Source organism: Papio anubis, chromosome 18 (assembly GCF_008728515.1).
Source record: "Papio anubis isolate 15944 chromosome 18, Panubis1.0, whole genome shotgun sequence".
NCBI lineage: Eukaryota > Metazoa > Chordata > Mammalia > Primates > Cercopithecidae > Papio > Papio anubis.
In genome coordinates, this window is record NC_044993.1 from 55,680,873 (window position 1) to 55,707,901 (window position 27,029).

Below are 27,029 nucleotides of genomic sequence, written 5' to 3' on the forward strand. Positions count from 1 at the left end.
CACCACCTTGGCATCCCAAAGTGCTGGGATTACAGGTGTGAGCCACCACACCTGGCCTGTCATGTCTCTTTAGAACTTTCTACTCCATGACAGTTTCTCAGACTTTCCTTGTTTTTGATGACTTCAACGGTTTCAAGGGATACAGGCTGAGTGTTTTGTAGAATGTCCCTCAGTTGGGATTTGCCTAATGTTTTTTGCTATTTAGACTGGGGTTGTGGGTTTTAGGAGAGAGTAGCACAGAGGAGATGTGTTTCCCCCATCACACGACTTATCTTTGGGGATGTTAAGCTTGTCTTGTCCGAGGCAGTATTAGGCAGACTCTCCACTGGAAAGTTCCACCCTTCTCTTCCTCCCACGCCCTACTCTTTGGAAGCAGCTCACCAAGCAGAGTCCACACTCCAGTCCAGGAGCATGAATTAAGCTGTAGCCCCCGGAGAAAGGAGTGTCTACAGAGGGCATTTGAAATTTTTCTGTCAGGAAGATTTGTCTTTTCTATTGTGCTTATTTATTTCTTATCTTTTTGAGATGGGGCAAAAGTGGAAGATTGAGGTTCACATGAAATCTGGGACAGAAGAAAAGTCTTTGGCCATACCTAAGGTTCCTTTTCTCTTCCATGGTCCTTGGCTGGTTCCTGATGGCTTTAATTCTGTCTCTGGATGTCATGGGTATAAGAGATGCAATTAACTTCTGTCCTATGAAAGAAATTAATGGAGTTTAATTTCTTTTTTCTTTAACAGAATCATAACACTAAAATGTGGTCCTGAAGTCAGAGCATGTAACACAAGGAAAGAAGTATATGGATTTGGGGATCTCAAAGATCACAGAGGAAAACAACAAAAAGACACACATATGTGTTAAAGCTCAAAGCCAGAGCAAATGAATAATGGCTGCACTCTCTTCCAATTCAGTGTTTTTCTTTCCTGCAACAAAAAACATTTAGCAAAGTCAACGAGGTCCTGCAGATTTGGTCAGGCTATCTCTTCTCTCTCATTATTTTGGGTTTTTTTTTCGAGACAGAGTCTTACTGTGTCACCTAGGCTAGAGTGCAGTGGCACAATCACAGCTCACTGCAACATTGATCTCCTGGGCTTAAGCGATCCTCCCACCTCAGCCTCCCAAAGTGTTGTGATTACCACCATGCACCACCATGTCTGGCTAATTTTTTAATTTTTTTGTAAAGCCGAGGTCTCACTACGCTGCCCAGGCTGGTCTTGAACTCCTGGGCTCAAGCAATCCTCCCACCTCAACCTCCAGAGTAGCTGGGACTACAGGCACACACCACAACAACGAGCTAATTTTTAAAAATTATTGTTATTTGTAGAGATGGGGTCTTGCTATGTTGCCCAAGCTGGTCTCAAACTTCTCACCTCAAGAGATTCTCCCACCTCAGCCTCCCAAACTGCTAGGATTACAGGTGTGAGTCACTACGCCTGGCTCTCTTGTTTTAATATCCCACATCACCTCCTTTTGCCCCTGACCCCAGGTTCAAGAGACTTCTCACATTCCTTGACTATTGCTGAATGCTCTCCCACCTCCCTAGAAGTACGCCCTCCTTTTCTCCTGCTAACTCATATTCACATTTGCAGTCAATCTGGCAGACGCTATTGGTTGTCTACCCCAAATTCATTTCCTCCTTGTTAATGGAATCCCAATTGTGTTTAGGAATCTACCTGCCTCCCTCACATGGCCCTGAGCTTCCTTGAGGTGGAGCCTATCTCCAGGCCCAAAGAGCAAGTCTTAGTCTGAGTGAACCAATCCTCACGGTCCTGTCCCTTTCCAGGTGACTGATTTAAGCACAGGCACATGACACAGCATTCGCCAATATCCTCTGAGAGGTGGTGTGCTGAGAAATTTCTCGGAGAAGATTTCTTCCTTCTCAAAAAAAACAAAAAAAAGGCAAAAACCAAGAAAAACACAGATGTCTCTTCCTCTGCTTATTGTTGTGTCTGCATGTGATGTGAGACGTGCTGTTGCCATCCTGTAACAAAGAAGCCAGCAGGCGGGGCAGTAACACGGGGCTGAGCGTGGCTGAGGGACGGAGGGAGCAGGCTGGCTCCTTGCTCACAGCGCAGGGCTAGAACTGCCCACTGGCAAATACCGTCCTCATTGTAATGACATAGTTGAGGTGTAAGGGGAATCCCCAAAAGAGGACCACCAACTCTCTCTGCTGAAGATGAGGAATTTGTGCCTCTCCTGGGCAGGAAGGGTGAGTAGACTGAGAGGAAGAAAGACGGAAGAGGGAAATATACAGAGATCCAGGGAGCCAGCAGTGTGAGAGGTGATGCCCCAATCTTCTTCAGTAAAGGGGCTAAACCCACTAAATGCTTTGTGTAAGTAAAGGGATGTTTTTCTTCTCCCTGAAATCATCGAGAACTGCTAGACTTTATGCCTGGAATACCGTGGGGGTGAAACAGAAACAGTATCTCTGGGCCAGGCACGGTGGCTCATGCCTGTAATCTCAGCACTTTGGGAGGCTGAGGTGGGCGGATCACCTGAGGTCAGGAGTTCAAGACCAGCCTGGCTAACATGGTGAAACCCTGTCTCTACTAAAAATACAAAAAAAAATTAGCCAGGCGTGGTGGCAGGTGCCTGTAATCCCAGCTACTTAGGAGGCTGAGGCAGGAGAACTGCTTGAACCCAGGAGGCAGAAGCTGCAGTGAGCTGAAATCATACCATTGCACTTCAGCCTGGGCAACAAGAGTGAAATTCCATCTCAAATAAATACATTAAATTAAATTAAATTAAATTAAATTAAAAGAAACAGCCTCTCTGTTGGCCTCAGGAGCAGAGAGGCTGGAAGGTGTCAGCTAAGATCTGGTTTCCTGATGGTCTTGCCAACAAGAGGTGTCCTATCTGTTGCCTGAAGCCAGGGTGAGGAGGAATCAGCCCAAAATGAGACAGCGTGGTGGTTAAGGATGCAGGCTTGAGGCTGGACATGGTGGCTCACGCCTGTAATCCATCCCAGCACTTTGGGAAGCCAAGGTGGGCAGATCGCCTGAGGCCAGGAGTTTGAGACAAGCTTGGCTAACATGGTAAAACCCCATTTCTACAAAAATACAAAAATTAGGTGTGGTGGCATGCACCTGTAATCCCAGCTACTTAGCAGGCTGAGGCATGAGAATCACTTAACCCTGGGAAGCAGAGGTTGCAGTGAGCCGAGATCATGCTTCTACACTCCAGCCTGGGCGACAGCAAGACTTTGTCTCAAAAAAAAAAAAAAAAAAAAAAAAAGAATGCAGTCTTGGGAATCAGATAGACCTGTATTTGGGCCCCAGATCTTCCAGGTCACTAAATTTATCTGATCTATAGTTTTCTCATCAAGTACATGGAAATGCCTGCCTCAAAGGTGTGGCGTGCAGGGAGTACATAAAACTCAATTCGACGGATAAAAAAAGCAGGTGCTCTGCAGAGCACAAGGCATATGAAATAAGCTTGATAAAAATAAGCTCTTGGTAGGGATGTCTTAAAGTGATCCCTTCCTTTGTCCTTGGCTTCCTTAGTTCAACCACAAAAGCTTCCGCCCTTCCATATTACTCAATGTCCTTCTTTTAGAGACAGGATCTTACTCTGTCACCCAGGCTGGGTTGCTGTGGTGCCATCAGAGCTTGCTGCAGCCTCCAACTCCTGGGCTCAAGAGATCCTCCCACCTCAGCCTCCTGAGTAACAGGGACCACAGGTGTGCACCGTCCTGCCTGGGTATTATTTTTTAAATTTTTTTGCAGCAATGAAGTATCCCTTTGTTGCCCAGGCTATTCTCGAACACCTGGGCTCAAGCAATCGTCTTACCTTGGCCTCCCAAGGCAGTAGGATTATAGGTGTGAGCCACCATGCCTGGCCCCACTTGATATCTAAAAAGTAAAATATGCTGTGGAAAATGAGGACGTCTTTTTTCCTACTCCCCTACTCCTCTTCCCCAGCATTTCACTACCTTGAACAGTTTCATGTGAAGAACCAGGAGTGTCTATGCCCACGCATTCTAGGCTATGAAGAGTCTGGGATATCGATTCATTCAAAGATGTTGAAAACTGCAGCACCTGGTTGCCCTTTTGGTCATTCCTTTTGCTGGCTGACTGAGAGTCCACCACATCGATGTCAGATATGGATGAAACCATGTTGATGCTTGAGTCTAGCAGCACCTTTCCCCGAAAAATCTGATTTGAGGATGGGTGGCTTTGGACCCCAGAGGAAACATTCTCAACCTCTATGATGATTTCATTCACGTGGTCATCGGATAGCATCTCCTGCCTCCTGCAAGCCTTCTTCCCCTCTGGGGTGGGCTTCCTGAGACTTCATACAGCAGTCACGCTGGCATAGATTGGGACTCGCAGGGAAAAAGTAATGATGATCACAAAGGGATACACCATTCACATTTTTTTTTAAATGCCAGGATGAGCTCACCAAAGCCAGCCCTACACAAATCACAACATAACTCCCTGCGTCTAACCCCAGAGGAGTTTTTCTCAGGAGGAGGACTGTTTTCCTGCAGAGATTTCTGTCTTGGTAGCTAGGCAAGAAATTGAAAACAGAATCTTTCGTTTAAGACAATGGGGTTCTAGAAACAGAAGGAAGATATTTTTCTAAATGACTCATAGTCAAAGGGCAAGATTTTCTTTTTAATTTAGTGCCTCTGGCCTAGAACTTATATATACACACACACACATATATATATATATGTGTGTGTGTGTGTGTGTGTATGTGTGTGAATATATATGTATTTATATATAAGTATTTATATATGTATATATACACTTATATGTAAATATATGTATATATACTTATATATAAATATGTATGTATATATACACTTAAATATAAATATATATGTATATATAAGTAAACTAAATATATATACTAAGCATATATACACACATATATACAGACACTTATATATACTTATATATATAAAATACTTACATATGTATATATAAACTTATATGTATATATACTTACATATAAAATATATATAAAATACTTACATATACATATATACTTATATTTAAGTATATATACATACAAGTTTATATATACAAGTATTTTATATATAAGTATTTATATATATGAGTGTGTGTGTGTGTGTGTGTGTGTATATATATATATATATATATATTTTTTTTTTTTTTTTTTTTTGAGATGGAGTCTCACTCTGTCACCCAGGCTGGAGTGCAGCAGCACGATTTCAGCTCACTGCAACCTCCACCTCCCGAGTTCACACCATTCTCCTGCCTCAGCCTCCCGAGTAGCTGGGACTACAGGCACCTGCCACCACGCCCGGCTAATTTTTTGTATTTTCAGTAGAGACGGGGTTTCACCGTGTTAGCCAGGATGGTCTCGATCTCTGGACCTTGTGATCCGCCCGCCTTGGCCTCCTAAAGTGCTGGGATTACAGGCGTGAGCCACCGCACCTGGCTGAACTTACATTTTATATTTGTAATTTTATATGCCTGTAGAAATTCACATGGGTTTACAGTGATAAAAGTATTATCTCCTGATGCCTTAGGTAGTGGACTCTGCTATTTGTCTGGCTTTCAGTCTCTGTCTCCTTTTTTCTCATACCAACAAAAAAGCTCCATTTCCTGTGCAGACATAGTGCTCAGAGTCTCCCAGTGTTCTTTGTGGCTAAGGGTGGGCCTGTGACCCAGTTTTAGCCAATGAGACTTGTGGCTTCCAGGAATGTTCTTTCAAAGGGGACAGTTTGCCTGGGTTCACAATTTGCCCTTCACCAGTCTTCCTCTAGACATTTCTGAGAATGAACGTTCACCTGCTAAGGATGGTAGAGAAAAAGGCGGCAGAAGGGGCTTCAGTCCTTGAGGGCATCATGGGTGGAGCTGCTGTACAAACTTTGCACTTCCTCCCTCCATGCTTCTTGTTTTTTTACTTTCTAAAAATTTTTATGTATTTATTTATTTAGAGATGGAGTCTCACTCTGTCGCCCAGGCTGGAGTGCAGTGGCATGATCTTGGCTCACTGCAGCCTTTGCCTCCTGGGTTCAAGCAATTCCCCTGCCTCAGCCTCCCAAGTAGCTGGGGTTACAGGTGCCTGCCATCACACCTGGCAAATTTTTGTATTTTTTGTAGAGAGGAGGTTTCACCATGTTGGCCAGGCTGGTCTTGAACTCCTGACCTCAAGTGATTTGCTTGTCTCAGCCTCCCAAAGTGCTGAGATTACAGGCATGAGCCACCGCTTGTAAAACAACAGTACACATTTTTAAACTTTTTTTTTTAGAGATGAGGTCTTGCTCTGTCACCCAGGCTGGAGTGCAGTGGTGTGATCATAACTCACTGCAGCCTTGACTTCCTGGGCTCAAGCAAATCTCCTGTTTCAGCCTCCTGAGTAGCTGGAACCACAGGGGCAACACCATGCCCAGCTATTTTTTTTTTTTTAAGCCACAGGGTCTTGCTTTGTTGTCCAGGCTGGTCTCGAACCCCTGGTTTCAAGCAATTCTCCCACCTTTGCTTCCCAAAGTGCTGGGATTACAGGTGTGAACCATCGCACCTAGCCCACACTTCTCGGTACATGAGAAAAATAAACCCCTTTATTGCTAAGCCACCTTTCTGTTTCAGTGCCAGGCACATAAACACGATTCCTATCCAATACACCTAATTTCAAATCACCTAGGCCTAGTTGTTTACTTAACAATTGGAGAAATTGAGGTGCAGAGTGCTGAACAGACACTGCTTCTCCTCATCACACTTTCATTAAATGTCAAAATTGAACTAGAACCCATGTACTCCTCCCAACAGTGATAATTAACAGTAATGATACCTGCCATTACTGCAGGCCAAGTACTTTAAATAGAGCACAACATTTACGCTATGAAGTAGGTATTAAAATCAACTCCATTTTATAGCTAAGAAAACTGATGCTCCATGAAATAATTTGTGTGTCACAAAACCAGCAAGCAGTAGAGCTGGGGTCAAATCCAGATAGGTCTGAACCCAAAGCAGAACTCTTAATCATTTCACTCTGGCCCCTTCCTGTAACAAGAGGCTGGTATATCATTCGTTCATTCTTGCCAGGTGCAGTGGTTTATGCCTCTAATCACAGCACTTTGGGAGGCCGTGGTGGGCAGATCACTTGAGGCCAGCAGTTCAAGACCAGCCTGGCCAACATGGTGAAACTCTGTCTACTGAAAATACAAAAATTAGCCGGGCGTGGTGGCAGGTGCCTGTAATCCCAACTGCTCGGGAGGCTGAGGCTGGAGAATCACTTGAACTCAGGAGATGGAGGTTGCAGTGAGCCGAGGTCACTCCACTACACTCCAGCCTGGGGGACAAAGTGAAACTCTGTCTCAAAAACAACAACAAAAAACATGCTGGTGTATCATTCATTCATTTTTGCCAACTAGGGTGGTGGCTCACACCTGTATTCCCAGCTACTTGGGAGGCTGAGGCGGGAGGATTGCTTGAGCCCAGGAGTTTGAGAGCAGTCTGTGCAACATAGTAAGATTCCATCTCAAAAATTTCATTCATAAATGAATGAATATTTAAGCATGGACACTATGCAGCAGGCGCTTCCTAGGGACACAGCATAATTAATTCATCAAAGCTACACTTTATCAGGCTATCTTTTGTTTTTCTTTCTTTTTTTTTAGGCAAGGTCTCACTCTGTGCCCCAGGCTGGAGTGCAGTAGGGTGATCTTGGGTTACTGCAGTGTCTGCCTCCTGGGCCCAAGGGATCTTCCCACGTCAGCCTCCAGAGTAGCTGGCAGTGCAGGTACACGCCACCAGGCCTGGCTAATTTTTCTTTTCTTTTCTTTTCTTTTTTTTTTTTATTTTGACACAGAGTCTCATTCCGTTGCCCAGACTGGAGTGCAGTGGCGTAATCTCAGCTCACGGCAACCTCCGCCTCCAGGTTCAAGTGATTCTCCAGCCTGAGCCTCCTGAGTAGCTGGGATTACAGGCATGCACCACCATGCCCAGCTAACTTTTATATTTTTAGCAGAGACAGAGTTTCACCATGTTGGCCAGGCTGGTCTCAAACTCCTGAATGCAAGTGATCCACCCGCCTAGGCCTCCCAAAGTGCTGGGATTACAGGCATGAGCTACCATACTTGGCCAAATTTTCTATTTTTCATAGACATGGGGTTTCACCGTGTTGCTCAGGCTGGTCTTAAACTTCTGAACTCAAGTGATCCATCTGCTTCAGCCTCCAAAAGTCCTGAGATTACAGGTGTGAGTCACTGCGCCCAGCCTGGGCTATGATTTAATTGTATGTGATTTGTGAGTCAGATTCGACTCAAAGCAAAATGATGAAGACAGCCAGGTTCATCTTTTGGTCCTCTATTTCTTTACTACTCTCTGCCTTTTGGGGACTCCTCTTCTACCAGGGTTCCTGTGATATAATGATATATATATATTTTATTTTTTTCCCACCCATGGTTCCTGGCTCATAACTCCCATAGCCCTTGTTATAATGTTCGAAATTTAAGCCTCAGAAAACAGGATTTCTCTCTCTGACCTCCTGCCTCTTTTCACTTGCTCTTTTTTCTCCTCAAGGCAGGATTCCAGTCTTCCCTCACCTTTCTGTCTTGGAGTTGGCCATAAATGAATTCTCCCTCATTTCAGAAGGGGTCCTGCCCCAAAGGCTGGAGGAAGGAATGTGGCACAGAGAACCCAAGAAGCATCTGAACAGACAGGCCTTGCTGGGATTCCCCAACCCGTCTATTAGTACGAGATCATACACCTTTTGACCTTTTTGAGAAAGAGTCTTGATCTGTCACCCAGGATGGAGTGCCATAGCAAGATCTTGGCTCACTACGATCTCTGCCTCCTGAGTTCAAGTGATTCCCTTGCCTCAGCCTCCCAAGTAGCTGGGACTACAGGTGCGTGCCACCATGCCCAGCTAATTTTTGTATTTTTAGTATAGACAGGGTTTCATCATATTGGCCAGGTTGGTCTGGAACTCCTGACCTTAGGTGATCTGCCCGCCTCGGCCATCCAAAGAGTTGGGATTGCAGTTGTGAGCCACCATGCCCGGCCATCCAATCACATTTCTACATGGTTGTCAATCATGTCTATGTGATGAAGCCTCCCCATAAAAGGCCCAAGAGGACTGGGTTCAGGGAGCTTTCCGATAGCTGAACACGGGGAGGTTCCTGGAGGGTGGCTCACCCAGGGAGGGCAGGGAAGCTCTGTGCCCCTTCCCCTATACCTCACCCTGGCCATCTCTTCATCCGTGTCCCTTGTAATATTCTTTGTAATAAGCCAGTAAACATAAGTTTCCCGGAGTGCTGTGAGCTGCTCCAGCAAATTAATCAAACCCAAGGAGGAGGTCGTGGGATCCCCAACTTGAAGCTGGTTGGTCCGAAGTTCTGGGGCTGGGCGCCGTGGCTCACACTTGTAATCCCAGCACTTTGGGAAGCTGAGGTGGGTGGATCAGTTGAGGTCAGGAGTTTGAGACCAGCCTAGCCAAAATGCTGAAACCCTGTCTCTACTAAAAATACAAAAACGAGCTGGGCGTGGTGGCGCACGCCTGTAATGCCAGCTATTCAGGAGGCTGAGGCACAAGAATCACTTGAACCCGGGAGGTGGAGATGAGGTATCTCCAGGTAGATAGTGTCAGAATTGAATTGGAGGACACCCAGCAATGTCTGCTGTAAAACTGATCACTCTCTTGGTGTGTGGGGTTTGCTTTCTTGGTGTGTGGGGAGAAACCCCCACCTATTTGTTCACAGAAGCCTTCTGTGTTGATGGTTGTTGAATGAGAGAACAGAAAAAACACTTTGAGTGTGTTTTTTTCTATACAGTCTCCAAACCTCATGCTGGCTGGACAGAATAGTCATGAAGTTTAAAGGTATTTCTTTTTTTTTTTTTGAAACGGAGTCTCGCTCAGTCGCCCAAGCTGGAGTGCAGTGGTGCGATCTCAGCTCACTGCAACTTCCGCCTCCAGGGTTCAAGTGATTCTCCTGCCTCAGCCTCTTGAGTAGCTGGGACTACAGGTGCCCGCCACCATGCTCGGCTAATTTTTTGTATTTTTAGTAGAGACGGGGTTTCACTGTGTTAGCCAGGATGGTCTCGACCTCCTGACCTCGTGATCCACCCACCTCGGCCTCCCAAAGTGCTGGGATTACAGGCGTGAGCCACCGCGCCCGGCCGTTTAAAGGTATTTCTTTTCCCTGATAATTAAAGCCATTCTCTGCCCCAGTGGAGACCAAATAGAGAGTGTGATCATTTATATCCCAACGGTTTTCCCTTCCAAGTAGCAATATCTGTCCCTCCCTGAAAAGGCATACATCTCTTGAAGGATGAGGCTAACGGTTATCTTACAGGCGATGGGGCTGAAAGGTAAGAGTTCTAAGTGACTTCTCTCCACATGCATCATTATATAGAGGACCTCATTAATCTATTCCTTGTTGCTCACAGATTTGCCTTGTGGCTCCAGCATTCCCTTGTCTCTCTCCTCTGTTGCTTCCTTTTTTGTATTTGTTTGCTTTTGAGACAGGGTCTCGCTCTGTCACCTAGGCTAGACTGCAATGGCGTGATCACAGCTCACTGCAGCCTCAACCTCCCAGGCTCAAGCAATCCTCCTGCCTCAGTCTCCCACAGTGTTGGGATTACAGGGATAACCCCCGTGCCTGGCTTGTTGCTTTCTTTTTATTTTTCAGTCTCTGCCTCTGATTCAACCTTCATCACCGCACACAGTGATCCTTAGAGAGCTTCCTAACTGATTGCAGTGCCTTCTATCTTTCACCAGTCTGATTGCTTCCACACTCCATCATCGTAATAATTATACGAATATTCAGAAAAAATTTGATCAGTGCATCTTGTCCCCACCAACACAGACATTAGCCACGGGATAGACAGGTGACTCAGTCTTGTCCCCTATGGTAAAAATGATTGGTCTGAGTGTGGGCATGTGCTCCATTTAGACTGGCCAGAGTCCTTCCCCCTCATTAGAGATGGACCCAGGGAGGAAGCAAGACTTCCTAATGAGGTGGCTAAGCAGAGGGCTCATGTGGGCCTGCTGTTGGCCATGTTCTTTGGCCTGTGGACAAGTCCTAACTCTGATGGAGATGAATGAGGTCTAACTTAAAGAGAAGCTGAGGACCAGGAGCTAAGGATCCAGGACACACCTATACATATAGAACTGAAAAGCAAGTTTTACATAGATGAGAATTGAATGGGAAACCAGAGTCCAGGTGATACTGAGTTCCCTGACGTCAGACTGAGGTCCTGATTTCTGTACTCATTCAACAAGTTAATCTAACAAATATCCCTAAAATACCTACTATGTGCCAGGCACTGTACTAGGTGCTGGAAGGTATTAATAGTTCTACTTTCAAGTATTTAAGTTTCCCCCATATGCTTCTACCACATGAGCCAAAGAATTCCCCTTGGGCTAATGCCTGTTTGAATTGGGTTTCTGTCACTTGCAACCAGAAGATTCCTAATGAAGACACCCTGATCCCCAGAAGACAACAAACTATACATCTAAAATAAAGCTTCATAATTATATATTAAGCAGGTTCTGCATTAGTAACCACACCAGAGGCCAAGAGAAAATGGCAACGGCTGGATTGTCTTGGACATGTTCCTTCTCCAGGGTTGACTTTTTGGTCACTGTCCTTTAAGTCTTACTGTATTAGTCTGTTTTCACACTGCTATAAAAATACTGCCTGAGACTGGGTAATTTATAGACAAAGAGGTTTAATTGTCTTACAGTTCCTCATGACTGGGGGTGTTTCTCAAGAAACTTACAAACATGGTGGAAGGCAAAGGGGAAACAAGGCACGTCTTACATGGGGTCAGGAGAGAGAGCAGGTGCAGGCGAAGCTGTCACTTTTAAACCATCAGATCTCAAGGGAACTCCCTCACTATCATGAGAACAGCATGGGGGAAACCATCCCCATGATCCAATCACCTCCCACCAGGTCTCTCCTCTGACACATGGGGATTACAATTTGAAATGAGACTTGGGTGGAGACAGAGAACCAAACCATATCACTTACCTTGGGGTGACTTGTGCCAATCATATTCAGACAATGGTGGGTTCCCATAAGCATGGACAGGACCACTTTCACCTACATAAGCAGGGTTCACTGGAGGGGAGAGGAAGGAGACACTGCCGATTAGTCTCACCACACTAGACATTCCTGGCATGCAATAGTTATGATGTGCTAATAATGGTTCATAACGGCTAATAAGACTGAGACCTGATCTTTGAGGTTCTAACAGACTACTGATTAAGAACTTGGGTGGAAAACAGGACAAAACTTCAGTCTAGATCAATGGTTTTTCATTTGACTAAGCCATAGTTAAAAATAATTGTTGGCAAGGCAAGATAGCTCACGCCTGTAATCCCAGTGCTTTGGGAAGCCAGCCAAGGTGGGAGGATTACTTGAGCCCAAAAGTTCAAGACTATCCTGGGCAACATAATGAGACCCTGTCTCTAAAAAAAAAAAATACATATATATATATAAAAAATATATATGATATAAAAATAAAAAATATATTTTATACTATATATTTTATATATTTTTTGTATTTATAATATATTCATATATTTTTATATGTTACATATAATCTATATTTTATATGTTATATAACATAAAAATAAATATGATATGTAAAAATATAATATTTATTATTTATAAATATATTTTAATATAAAATATATAATATAAAAATAAAATTACATTAAATATATATATTAATATATATTTTAAGACAGGTTATCACTCTGTCACCTAGGCTGGAGTGCAGTGGTGCGATTTCAGCTCACTGCAGCTTCGACCTCCCAGGCTCAAGCAGTCCTCCCACCTCAGTCTCCTGAGTCGCTGGGACCACAAGCATGCACCACCATGCCTGGCTAGTATTTTGTATTTTTTGTAGAGATGGGATTTCACCATGTTGCCCAGGCTGGTCTCGAACTTCTGGGCTCAAACGATCTGCCAGCCTTGGCCTCTCAAAGTGTTGGGATTACAGGCATGAGTCATGGAGCCCAATAAAAAAAATGTGTGTGTGTGTGCATGTGTGTGTGTGTATAAATAATGGTTGCACTGAGATCCAGGACACACCTATACATATAGAACTGAAAAGCAAGTTTACAAAATAATTCTTTGTTTGACTATATACTGCACTGTAACATAGCCTTACTCATAGCCTTACTCTAGTCCACTCTTTTTTTTTTTTTTTTGAGACTTGCTCTGTCACACAGGCTGGAGTGCAGTGCCGCAATCTTGGCTCACTGCAACCTCTGCCTCCTGGGTTCAAGTGATTCTCCTGTCTCAGCCTCCCAAGTAGCTGGGAGAAATGGAGAAAATAGAGCACATTTTGATGCGGACAGTATGCAAAATTACGTTGCAAGACGTTCTGGAGTTTCTTGCCTGGGAATCAACTCCCAGCCCTGTTACTTCCTAATTGTGCACCCCCTGGGTGTGTGTCTTAACAGCTCTGAGCTTCAATATCTTAGTCTTTAAAATAGGGATAATAGGCTGGGTGTGGTGGTTTATGCCTGTAATTTCAGCACTTTGGGAGGTCAAAGTAGGACGATCCCTTGAACACAGGAGTTCAAGACCAGCTTGGGCAACATGGCATAACCCTCCCTGCAAAACATAAAAAAATTGGCTGGGCGTGGTGGTAGTGTGCCTGTAGTCCCAGCCACTCGGGAGGTGAAGGCTGCAGTGAGCTGAGATTGCACCACTGCACGCCAGCCTGCGCGACAGAGTGGGCGGTTTGTCTCAAAAATAAATAAATATATAGGGATAATAATAGGACCTTCACATAGGATTGTTGAGGGGAATTGAATCAGTGAACACATGTGAAATAATTAAATAATTCTACAACATAGTAAACTCTATTATATATTAACTGTCATAGTAGATTAATTGTTATTCAGCAAACATTACACTTCCCCTACCTTGACCACCTCCATTGACACTGGGCTTAGTCGTGTGACTTGCTTTTAACAATGGAATGTGGCAGAAGGGACAGTGTGTCAGTTCCAAGTCAAGGCTTTTAAAGATACTGTGTGTTTCTGCTTGCCATTTTGAGCACTTTCAGCTTATAGCATGGGAAGACACTGCCCTAGGTCACTCACTGGTCCAAGAAGAGGGACACTAGAACTAAATAGAACCCATGATGTAGAGCCAAGCACAACAAACTCAGCCTAGTTCAGCCAACTGCCAACCAACCTTGCAGACCCATAAGAAATAAATGCTTGTTTATTGTACGACTCTGGATTTTTGGAGTTGTTTGTTACACAGCATTCCTGTGGCAACAGCTAGCTGATACAACTCTTGCAGTTGTTGTTGTTATTAACTCAGTTAGCATTTTTCAAGCACCTACTGTGGGCCAGGCACTGTGACACTAGACACTAGGAAGAGCACCTAGAGCCTTGGAGGGTACATAGATGAATATAGGTTCTCCTGAAGGAGTGAACACTTTATCAGGATGGGGTGACACTGGACAAGTGATTGCCAAGGGCTGCAAACTTTGTCCTACAAAGGATCCTACACAAGTGACCTATACTGACCTGCTTTTTTTGTTTTTTAAGTATTTTAACTTCCTATGTTCTATATAGCTTCATGACCAGGAATCTGTTTGTGTTTGCCCCGATTCAACCTAGCACTAACACAGGGTAAATAAGAGGTCAGGTTTTGGGTAGAGAGATGGGATTCAATCCTGACTCTGTCAATTTAGTAAGTGAGTGACCTTGTGCATGTTTCTTTCTGAGCCTTAGTTTTCCCATCTGTTAAAACAGGGAGAGCAACAGTGCCTGCCTAAAAGGCAGTTGTACAGATTAAATGAGATAATGAAAGTCAAGTGCTGGACAGAGACTCCAGGGCATAGGAAACACTCAAGATTTGCTTGCAATTGTAAGTTCCACTTGCACTGGAGCAGCGCAGTGTGTCTCAATCGTGTTTCATTATCAGCCCCCTAAGCAGGGGAGACATTTTTTCCTCATTGCCATCCTCTAAGAAATTTTAATACCAAAGATATACTGTATCTGTTTACGTACTACATGTGTATCTCTGCTTTATACATCAAAAGAGTGAGACTGTTTTCTGGCCTTTCAAGAGCGGATATTCCCCCATTGGGATTTCTATTGCCCCAATGGAGGAATGCATGGAATAAAGGTTTGGAATAGCCCTGGGCTGGACAAGGATATCTGTGCTCCCCAAGGAATATTTTCTTTTTTTTTTTTTTGAGATGGAGTCTCGCTCTGTCGCCCAAGTTAGAGTGCAGTGGTGCGATCTTGGCTCACTGCCAGCTCCACCTCCCGGGTTTACGCCATTCTCCTGCCTCAGCCTCCCGAGTAGCTGGGACTACAGGCGCCTGCCACCTCACCCGGCTAATTTTTTGTATTTTTAGTAGAGACGGGGTTTCACCGTGTTAGCCAGGATGGTCTCGATCTCTTGACCTTGTGATCCACCCGCCTCAGCCTCCCAAAGTGCTGGGATTATAGGCTTGAGCCACCACGCCCGGCCAGGAATATTTTCTTTTCTTTTTCCTTCCTTCCCTCTTTCCTTCCTTCCTTCCCTCCCCCTCTCCCTCACCTCCCCCACTCTTCACCTCCCCTCCCCCAATCCTCCCCTCCCTTCCCCTCCCCTCCCCTCCTTTCCCTTCCTTTCCAGGCGTGAGCCACCACGCCTGGCCAGGAATATTTTCTTTTCTTTTTCCTTCCTTCTCTCTTTCCTTCCTTCCTTCCCTCTCCCTCTCCCTCACCTCCCCCACTCTTCACCTCCCCTCCCGCAATCTTCCCCTCCCCTCCCCTCCCCTCCTTTCCTTTCCTGTCCTGTCCTGTCCTGTCCTTTCTTTTTTTGTGACAGGGTCTCGCTTTGTCACTCAGGCCAGAGTGCAGTGGTACAATCATGGCTCACTGCAGCTCAACCTCCCAGGCTCAAGTGATCGTCCTGTGTCAGTCTCCCAAGTAGCTGGGACCCCAGTTGTGTGCCACCATGCCCAGCTAATTTTTAAAATTAGGCCCAGAATGAAAATTTTCTGTGTTAACAGTCAGTGTTTTCATTAGTACCAGGCTATGCATCCTGTCCCCTCCTCTCTGCCTTCTTCCAAATCTTCCCCATCTACTCCTCAAGGCTCATCAATCCTCCATTTGCACCTCCCAGCGCTTGGGTCTCTTGTTCTCTTCTTACTGGCTGAACACTTTCTCCCTTTTCTGACCTCCACAGGCTCCAAATTCCTTTAACATTGCCTGGCTTTTTTTTTTTCTCTTGTGCCATCAAATGGCTTCCTGGAACACGTCTTTTCTTCCTCCTGGAAACTAAGAACTGTTCAGAATTGGCCCAGGCTCAAACCTGTAATCCCAGTACTTTGGGAGGCCGAGACTGGAGGATTGCTTGAAGCTAGGAGTTCAAGACCAGCCCGGGCAACATAGCAAGACCACATCTTTCTCAAGCATAAAAAAAGTGCCAGGCATGGTGGCATGCAACTGCAGTCCCTGCTACTGGGGAGGCTGAGGTGGGAGGATTGCTTGAGCCTAGGAGTTTGAGGCTGCAGTGAGCTATGATCAGCCTAGGTGACAGAGCAGGACAGTCTAAAAAAAAAAAAAAGAACTGTTTAGAATTTCCTTTGCCTCCTGGAGCTAAGCATCTTACCTATATACACAACCAATTATGAGGACAACATGATTTTTCAAATATTAATAGTTTGCTTGTTAACTTTCTTTAGTCTTTTTTTTTTTTTTTTTTTAACAGAGTCTTGCTCTATTGCCCAGGCTGGAGTGCAGTGGTATGATCTTGGCTCACTGCAACCTCCGCCTCCTGGGTTCAAGTGATTCTTCTGCCTCAGCCTCCTGAGTAGCTGGCATTACAGGTGCCCTCCACTGCACCTGGCTAATTTTTGCATTTTTAGTAGAGACAGGGTTTCACTATGTTGGCCAGGCTGGTCTCAAACTCCTGACCTCAGGTGATCTGCCTGCCTCGGCCTCCCAAAGTGCTGGGATTACAGGCATGAGCCACCACACCTGGCCTTTTCTTTAGTATTGATGTAGCACTTTTGTTGATCTATTTAGACTTTAAATAACACGAGGGCAGAGCTACCTCTTAACTCCCTTTTCCCTCGGTAGGTTCTGAACACGTATGTGCTGATTGCCTGAATGACTTTAGGATATGCTAAACTACAGGTGGCCACTGGCAGCTAACAAAAAATGTGATTTTGTTTGCTAAGATCACTGTTTTTACTTTTAAAAATTATTTTGGAACACATAAACATCAGGTTTCACATAAAACCCCAAATATATGGCTTCTGAAAAATATGAGGATCTCACCACAATGAGCCCACATTGCCACATAACCACTGTGGACTGAGCTCCACCACCTCCAGCAGGCACAGGGTGCACATGTCCCCATTTTCCACAACACTTACCTGGCGTTTTTTTAAATAATTGGTGACAATTAACTTGGCTTCTCTAAACACTGAATTCTCAACTTTTGTATGTTAAAAAAGGGTCTCTGAGATTGGAAGGATACACCAATTCTCCTATTGCCAAGTCTCCTTAATGACTGCACTCCTAAATCCACTGATTTTATTTTCTTCCCAAGATATGATCCGGCTTAACAAATGCTTACCATAGCCATTTCCAGGAGCACCCGGCAGAGAGTGGCCATATGAGTTTGTCATCTCCATGGATGCCATTTCAATGCCTTCAGGGTAATCTTCATTCTCTCCCCAAAGGTTGCCCAAGGGGCCGTCACTCCTGTGATGAAACGAGGGCTGGATTGAAGATGTTCTGCTGAGTGCCCTAAAATCCAAAATGATGGATCACTACCCAACCAAGAGTATAGTAAGGATTTTCATCCATCCATCCATCCATCCATCCATCCATCTGTCCATGCATCCATCCATTCAATGATGTATTCATCCATTTATTTATCCATCCATCCATTTATCCATCCATACATTCAACCATCCATCTATCCATCCATGTATCCATCCATTCAATCATGTATTTATCCATTCATTTATCCATCCATCCATCCATTCATCCATCCATCGATTCATCCATTTATCCATCTATCCATCCATGTATCCATCCATTCATTCATGTATTCATCCATCCATTTACCATCCATCCAACCATACATACATTCATCCATCCATGTATTCATCTATCCATCCATGTATCCATCCATTCATTAATGTATTCATCCATCCATCCATCCATCCATCCATTCCATCGCATTCCACAAATGCAGGCTAAGTGCCAACCCTGAGTTAGGCATGGGCCAGGAGGTGAGAATACAAAGAGGAAAACATAGGGTATCTGCCCTCAAGAAGCTCACAGTACAAGTTGGTACAGCTTCTTAGACACAGCTATGAACAATCATACTACAAGTAGAAACTGGTGAGTATCCGAAGACAGGCCCAAGGAGTTCGGAGGAAGGAGAATTCTTGCTGAGAGTTCTGGGAGAAATCTGCGTGGAAAAGATACATCTGAGCGGGAATTCGGAGGACACATTCATACATAGGGGGAAGGCATTCCAAGGATGGATGAAGAACAGCATAAAAAAAGGTGTGAGGCCAGAAAGTGCTGAATATATAAAGGAAACGCTATGAAAATCAATTAATGAGTAATGATTCTCAATTTACTACATATATCAATTCCCAAGCCTCATCCTGGAGAATTAAATCAGAAGTTCTGAAAGTTTGGCTGAGGCATCTGTATTATTTTTAAAGTTCCCCAGATAACTGGGTAACGCTAAGGATCAGCCAAAGTCAAGAACCACTGACCTAGAGTATAGGGTCAAGGCACGGGGCAGACAGGAGACTTAAGAGGAGATCAGTCAGGCTGGTCTTTGGCTGGCATCTTACATTAACATGACGTATCCTTATTCGTAAACGTTCTATAAGTGAAGTTGGGTGGCCTTTCTCCAAAGGCTATGGGGACCCACGGAAGATAAAAAGCAAAGAGCGACAGGATCAAAGGTGGGCTTTGGAATGATGACTCAGGCAGTGGGTGATAAGACCAAGGAGGACATTTTCACCTGGTCCTGTTAACCCTACTATTTGGGTTCTAAAGACATCATGGCTGCTGCACACCCAAGTCCTATATCCTTGTTCCTAGAGATAAACACAAGCCACCAGTTTTTTTTTTTTAAATCAAATTCGTAAATATTACTAGTAGAAACAGTAAATGCAAAATCAGACTCATGTTGGTTAAAACTTCACATGGTAAACATATTTACTGATTAAACCACAAACTGACTTTAAAAAATCACATCCTAGATTGCGCACAGTGGCTCGCGCCTGTAATCCCAGCACTTTGAGAGGCTGAGGCAAGCATATCATTTGAGGTCAGTAGCTCAAGACCAGCCTGGCCAACATGGTGAAACCCTGTCTCTACTAAAAATACAAAAACTAGCTGGGCATGGTGGTGCATGCCTGTAATCCCAGCTGCTTGGGAGGCTGAGGCAGGAGAATCACTTGAACCTGAGAGACGGAGGTTGCAGTGAGCCGAGACTGAGCCACTGCACTCCAGCCTGGATGACAGAGTAAGACTCTGTCTCAAAAAAAAAAAAAAATTACATTTTGTTGGCAACATAAACGTGAAAAAACTTAACCCAGGAAAAATTAGATTTGGTAGAACTAAGTCACCCAGACTAATGCTGTCAGTGTCCAGAACTGCATCTGGTAAAATTTGTCAAGGAAAGAAAATTGACAGAAGATCAAACTCTTTTAGACAAAATTTAGATCTATAGAATCTAAACCTGGAAAAACTGGACTTGCTATTTAAAAATGGCCTTAGGCCAGGTGCAGTGGCTCACGGCTGTAATCCCAGCTACTCAGGAGGCTGAGGTAAGAGAATCGATTGAACCCGGGAGGTGGAGGCTGTGATGAGCCATGATCATGCCATTGCACTCCAGCCTGGGCAACAAGAGTGAAACTCCATCCCAAAAAATGAACAAATAAATAAATAACAACATAAAAAAATGGCCTTAAAGGGATACTGAAAATGGTAAAAATAATAATCGATAAAATTAGATTCAAATAGTGCAGATAATCAGTGAATCAAACCTGCAGTAAAGTTTTGGTGAAAAGTCATCAATTCTGACAATCTCAGTAAAATAGAAATAAAAGTGTAAAAATCAGAAGCGGTGCAAACATGGCCAGGCATGGTGGCTCACGCCTATAATCCCAGCAGTTGGGAGCCTTCTTCAAGACTAGCCTGGGCAACATGGCGAAACACCATCTCTACAAAAAAATAAAAAATTAGCCGGGCATAATAGGTGCACACCTGTAGTCCCAGCTACTTGGGAGGCTGAGGCGGGAGGACCAATTGAGTCCAGGAGGTTGAGGCTGTGGTGAGCTATGATTGTGCCACTGCCCTCCAGCCTGGGTGACACAGCAAGACCCTGTCTCAAGAAAAAAGAAAAAAAAAACAATGACCCAAAAAACCAAAGAAGTGGTGCAAACACATTACACAAAAAACTAATTGACTTCATGGAGTTAGATCTCCAAAAGATTTTCTGGATAACAATTCATTACTATTGATGTAATTTCGATTAAAGTGTTTGGATTTGTGAGTATCAAGCCTTAACCTTGCTGGCAATGTAGAAGAGTCAAAACAGTGTGGATCTAGATGTCTTACAGGGATTGAATTAGGAAGAGGTGGGATAATGGGAAGGTGATCCAAGGAAGAGATGGTGAAAGATTAAGTTCAGGTAAGGGCTTGAAGCCTCAAACTGAGAGTCCATGGCGCAGGTGAGGTCTACAGATAGGTATGTGAGTTTCACCACAACTTCAGGTCATGGAAACCATCATATATATCCTTAATCTAAACCATACCAACCAAATTCCATTGACTTAATGGTCCAGCACTCAGCCTACAATCCCAATGAAGGGATATACACCTGAACTTACCCCCTGGTCATCTTTGGGGTCTCAGAAGAGTCATAATCATGACCATTCTCAGCATCTGAATAATCAGGTTCTCTCCAAGTGCTTGGCAAGTTCTGATTGTCCTCACCGCCGGGATAGTCTGGCTCCCCAAAAAAGGGTGGAGAGTTAGGTTGAATGTCAGCGCCTGGGTAATCAGGCTTTCCCAGAGAGTCTGTGTACGGATTGATTCTAAAACTTGTATGTTCTAGATTCCTTCTGGAGCCTGGATGGTTCAAATTGGCTCTAGGTCCAGGATGATCAGAGTTGCTCTGAGCTCCAGGGTAGTCTGGTTCTAAGGAGCCAAAATGATCTGGATGTGTTCTGGAGCGTGCATTGTTTCCACTGCTGCTAGAGCCTGCAAAATCAGGATTTCGTTGAGATCCAAGGTAGTCTGGCTGTCTGGATGATGCTTGGCGGTATGGATGACTCTGAAATTCACTATAATCTGGCTCTGGTAGAGAGGTAGGATGGTCTGGGCTTGTTCTAGAGGCTGCAGAGTATGCATTGCTTCTGGTGCCAGAATAGTCTGGATTACTCAGAGATCCAGGATAATTTGGTTCTGCTAGAGACCCTGGATAGTCTGGACGTGTTCTGGAGGCTACAGAGTATGGATTGTTCCTGGGGCCAGGGTAGTCTGGATTGTTCAGAGGACTTGGAACATCTGGATAACCCTGAGTTTTCAAATACCCCTGCATACGGTTCTGAGACCCTGAATAGCCAGGGTAATCTGGGTCTTCCTCAGACCCGTTATTCCTGTAGGAGGCAGACATGTTGGTACGGACTCTTCACCTTGGAGTGGTAAACTGTCCCAGCATTTGCAATTACTCAGGGATCATTTTTTTTTTTCACCTGAAAAACAAGAAGAAAAGAAAAAGTCAGATTTTTTTTTCCCTTCGTTCCCTGCAGAGATTGCTGGTTATCTTCCAGTATCTGTTCTCCTTTCCTTTGTAGTTGGGTACACAACTGCCTAGAATAAAGACTATGCTTCCAGCTTCTCTTGCACCAAAGTATGAACATGAGGGTGGTCAATGGGATGAGAGCAGCAGTGATACATGCAATTTCCAGGCTGTGCTATTAGAGGAAAGAAGTTATTCCTCCCTTTCTCCATCTTGCTTCCTGTGGGCCGGAATGCGGAAATGACGGTGCACCATCTTGGGTCTTGCACACAAAGCCAAGACCTGCATTTGGAATGAACGCACAACAGAGGAAAGGATGCCGAGTTGCTGGTGACTTCACAGAGCACAGCCATTGTATCAGCTCAGACCATCATGTGAGAGAGAAATAAAATTATCTTGTTTAAACCACTGTTTTTGTGGTCTTTAACACACGCAACTGAGCTTACATCTTGAACAATATATTCCCTTGGTTATAGGGGAGGGGACCAGTGAATCAAAGGATTGAAAGAAACAAGGACTTTTTGTGCTTTTTCATTACACTTGAGGTTCTAGGGTTCAAAGCATAAATTAATATGAGTGCATAAAAGAAGAATAGTTAATGGAAACTAGAGGACTGGCATATGTAGACAATTGCTATGACCCCTTCCAATTTGAAAATAAGATTTTATGAGCTCCATAAGCTCCGATCTACAGACCACAGCATACTTTTGTTAAATTTAGCCCAAAGCTACCTCCTAACATATTTTAAGTTTGGCCTAAAGAGTTCTCTGTCCATAATGAACTGTGACCTAAGTGGAGGTGTCAACAGACTGTAACCTATTCTTGTATCAGTCACTGAATTCGGCCAATCACAGGCAGCCAGTTGTTCAAACTGTGTTCAAATAAGGTAAATGCTGAGCTGTAACCAATCCATTGTTCCTGTACCTCACTTCCATTTTTTCTACGTCACTTTCCTTTTCTTGTCCATAAATCTTCTTTGACCCAACATGTGGCAGCACCTAAGTCCCTAAGAACCTATCCTGGCTGGGGAGGCTGTCCCATTAGCAAATCATTCTTTGCTTGATTAAACTCTGTTACTTTTAATTTGTCTAAAGTTTTTCTTTTAACACTTTGAAATAAGAGGTGATGTAGTTTGGATTTTTTTTCTTTCCTTTTTTTGATATGGAGTCTCACTCTGTAGACTAAGCTGGAGTGCAGTGGCACAATCTCGGCCCACTGCAACCTCTGCTTCCTGGCTTCAAGCAATTCTCCTGCCTCAGCCTCCTGAGCAGCTGGGATTACAAGTGTACACCACCACATCCAGCTAATTTTTGTATTTTTAGTAGAGACAGGGTTTCACCATGTTGGCCAGGCTGGTCTCCAACTCCTGACCTCAGGTTATCCACCTGTCTCGGCCTCCCGAAATGCTTGGATTACACACATGAGCCACCATGCATAGTTGATCGATCTTTCTTTCTTTCTTTCTTTCTTTCTTTCTTTCTTTCTTTCTTTCTCTCTCTCTCTCTCTCTTTCTTTCTTTCTCTCTCTCTCTCTCACAGGGTCTCTCTCTGTCACCCAGGCTGGAGTGCAATGGTATACATAGCTAACTGCACCCTCAATCTCTTGGGACTCAAGCGATCCTCCCACCCCAGCCTCCCGAGTAGCTAGGACCACAAGCATGCATCACTATGCCCAGCTAATTTTTTCATTTTCTGTAGAGATGAGGTCTCCCTATGTTATTGCCCAGGTTGATCTTGAACTCCTGAGCTCAAGTGATCCTCCTGCCTCAGCCTCCCAAAGTGCTGGGATTACAGGTGTGAGCCACCGCACCTGGCCTCCAGTGTTCATTTCTAAGTGTGCTGGATATCTGTTGTTTTTACTTGTCTACTACCCACTTCCCATTCTGTTGATATCAATGTCCTGAGTTTCCTCTGGGCATCATTCCCTCCCTTGCTCTTGGTCCAGGTGATACTGGAAGGGCTGATTGCACTCCTGACCGGCTGACCAGCTCCAGGATGGTCACGTGACTCACGTGTCCACGATCCCTCTGGCCACAGGATTTGGCTCAAGAATGGGCATGTAAACCCAGTCAGTCCTCCAGGTCCAGGACAAAGCTTACTGGGAAAGAGGTACTCTTACTTCACTGAGGTGTCTAAGAGGGTAGAATATATACGTAAACGTGGAGCTTCCGATGTCATGTCAGAGGGAACAGAGAAAAAAAGTAATTAGTAGGGGGAAAATTTAAAGAAAGAATCAATAGAATTTGTTGGCTGATCCCATAGGGAAAGGGTGAGAAGGAAAATAAAAGACAAGTATATCTCTACAGTTTCAAGCCAGCATGATGAGATGAACAGTGATGTTTTTGAAAGAAGGAAGTAGAACATTTTTAAAGCTCAGCCAACTTTTACAAGTTTATCTTTCTGTAAATGCCAAGGGTTAGACTTGAGTAATCAAAGCTAAGACAATATTAAATTTCTGCCAACACCTGCAGTCTCAGAATGTCTGTGTGCCAACCCTCATTTATATTTCTCAGCATAGTTGACATCTGTGTTTCATTATTGTGTCCCTGCATGGCATCCATTTCTTGCTTTTGTGGTTAACACTTTTCCCTGGGTAACACCTCTCCCACACTGTCAGTCCCTGTGGGCCAAGTGTGGAATATGACCCCTCAGAATTATTTTCTTCCTGGCAACATTGATTACGTCAGAGCATACGACCCAGTTAAATCCAGTGAGATTCAATTCTAGGAGTTTTATCAGAACTGTAGGGAAGAGAGAAGCTCTGTCTTCTGCTGGCCTTGGAGCTAGGAAATTTTATTTTATTTTATTTTTTGAGACAGGTTCTCACTCTGCCATCCAGGCTGGAGTGCAGTGGCATGATCACAGCTCAATGCAACCTCGACCTCCCAAGCTTAGGTGAGGCTCCTCCCTCAACCTTCTGAGTAGCTGGTACTACAGCTGTGCACCACCACGCCTGGTTAATTTTTGCATTTTTATAGAGACAGGATTTCTCTGTGTTGCCCAGGCTGGTTTCAAACTCCTGGGCTCAAGCGATCTGATCTCGGCTTGAGGTCAGATCCAAAGTGCTAGGATTGCAGGTGTTAGCCACTGCACCTGGACAGAGTTAGGAAATTTTAGACCTGAAGCTGCCAGTGGTCACCAGTGGAGAAGGACCTAAGAGTGATGCCAACAGGGAGGAGAACAGAACAAAGAGATAAACAGAAAGAGGAGCCAGATGTTGATGACATTGTTTAAATACCTGAATCCAGCCAAACCTGAAGGCAGCTGGATACTCGAGTCATTACATTCTCTTTTTGACTAAAGTTGGTTTGAGTTGGGTGTCTATCATTTGCAAATGAACAAAAAAGAATTCTGACAAATATGCCAGTTTTGCAAATAAGAACACCTATTCAAACTGTCTGTAGTGCTAAGAAGACTAAATGCTGTGCTTTATTGCAAATTACTTTTCCTAACATGAAAAATGATCCCATTTGTTTACTTGTATTCTAAGACTAGAAAGTTATATTTATGCTCCAGAAACTTCCACAGCCTAACAAAGCCCAAAGCTATTACATCTAACCAGCTAAACGATGCCTAGTAAATTCAAGAAATTAAAAACAGGTACAACTGTATTGGCCCAAGAGAAATGAGTAATTCTACCAAAAGATAAGAAAAATGCTCACAGAAACTGTTTTTCTTTTTCTTTTTTCTTTCTTTTTTTTTTTTTTTTTTCTTTTTGAGACGAAGTATTGCTCTTTCACCCAGGCTGGGGTTAAGGGACGCCATCTTGGCTCACAGCAACTTCTATGCCCCCATCCCCAGGTTCAAGCAATTCTTCTGCCTCAGCCTCCCGGGTAGCTGGGATTAGAGGTGCCTGCCACCATGCCCAGCTAATTTTTGCATTTTTAGTAGAGATGAGGTTTCATCATGTTGGCCAGGCTGGTCTTGAACTCCTGACCTCAGGTAAAAACCTACCTCGGCCTCCCAAAGTGCTAGGATTACAGACGTGAGCCACTGTGCCTGGCCAGAAACTATTTTTCATAAGAGCCAAAAGTTGAAAACAATCTGAATGTCGTTCAGCAGTGGAATAAGTAAATGAATCGTGGAATATTCATCCCATGAAATACTAGAGAGAAGCAACAAAGACTGAACTTCTACTGCATGAGATGTCATGGATGAATGTCACATGGATGAGGAAAAAGAGTTGGACACAACCGAGTTCACACTGTATAATCTTTCTACAAAGTTCAAGAGCAGGCAAAGTAATACATGGTGACAGAAGTCAAAATAGTGGCTACCTTGAGGAAGGAAAGAGGTGAGTGATGACTAGACTAGGAACTACATGAGGGAATCTCTGGGGTGCTGGCTGATGATCTTGAGAGGTGGTTAAAGGGAGGCATATATGTGTGTGTGTTGTAAAAATTCATCAGGTTTCACACTTAAGAGTTATGCACATCTCTGTAAATCCATACTCCGAAAGTTTTTTTGTTTTTGTTTTTTGAGACGGAGTCTCGCCCAGGCTGGAGTGCAGTGGCACGATCTTGGCTCACTGCAACCTCTGCCTCCCAAATGGCTGGGTGAACTTGGGCAAGTCACTTAACCCTTCTGTGTCTGTTTCCTTAATCATACAATACCGGCAATAATATCTCATAGTGTTGTTGTAAGGAATGAACAAGATAAGGCACAGAAGGCGGCCAACATCAAGGAAGCCGTCACTGCATGGAAGCTATTATTTGACATTATATTTAGTGATGTACAGTGTAAACCCTGGCAACTTCCAAAAGAGGTAGGAGTCAGTACACAATAAAAGTCATATACTCAACCAGGACATGATTAAATAAATAGGAAATGGGCCAGGCATGATGGCTCATATCTGTAATTCCAGCACTTCGGGGGACCAAGGCAGGAAGATTCCTTGAGGCCAGGAGTTTGAGACCAGCCTGGACCCCCCCATCTCTGTGTGTGTGTGTGTGTGTGTGTGTGTGTATAATTAGCTTGGCATGGTAGTACATGCCTGTAATCCCAGCTACTCAGGAGGCTAGGCGGGAGGACCACTTGAGCCCAGAAGGTTGAGGTTGCAGTGAGCTATGACTGCACGATTGTACTCCAGCCGGGGCAACACAGTGAGACACTGTCTCAAAAAAAGAAAAGAAAGAAAGAAAGAAAGAAAGAAAGAAAGAGAGAGAGAGAGAGAGAGAGAGAGAGAGAGAGAAAGAAAGAAAGAAAGAAAGAAAGAAAGAAAGAAAGAAAGAAAGAAAGAAAGAAAGAAAGAAAGAAAGGAAGGAAGGAAGGAAGGAAGGAAGGAAGGAAGGAAGGAA

General features: G+C 44.2%; 1 protein-coding gene across 3 annotated transcripts in view; it reads right to left on the reverse strand.

Moving 5' to 3' along the window:
- Positions 1 to 27,029, reverse strand: part of TMC5 (transmembrane channel like 5) — a 97,949-nt gene that overhangs the window by 40,055 nt on the left and 30,865 nt on the right. For 2 of the 3 annotated variants that reach the window (XM_017953224.3, XM_003916608.5), the window contains 4 exons: positions 20,820 to 21,686; positions 17,528 to 17,700; positions 11,948 to 12,037; positions 593 to 692 (listed from right to left, as the gene is read on the reverse strand). In XM_017953224.3, the coding sequence (XP_017808713.1) occupies positions 593 to 692; positions 11,948 to 12,037; positions 17,528 to 17,700; positions 20,820 to 21,607 (1,151 nt within the window). In that variant the 5' untranslated portion in view covers positions 21,608 to 21,686. Of the gene's footprint in view, positions 1 to 592; positions 693 to 3,928; positions 4,519 to 11,947; positions 12,038 to 17,527; positions 17,701 to 20,819; positions 21,687 to 27,029 lie in introns of those variants that run through there. The other variant, XM_003916609.4, reaches the window with a different exon arrangement.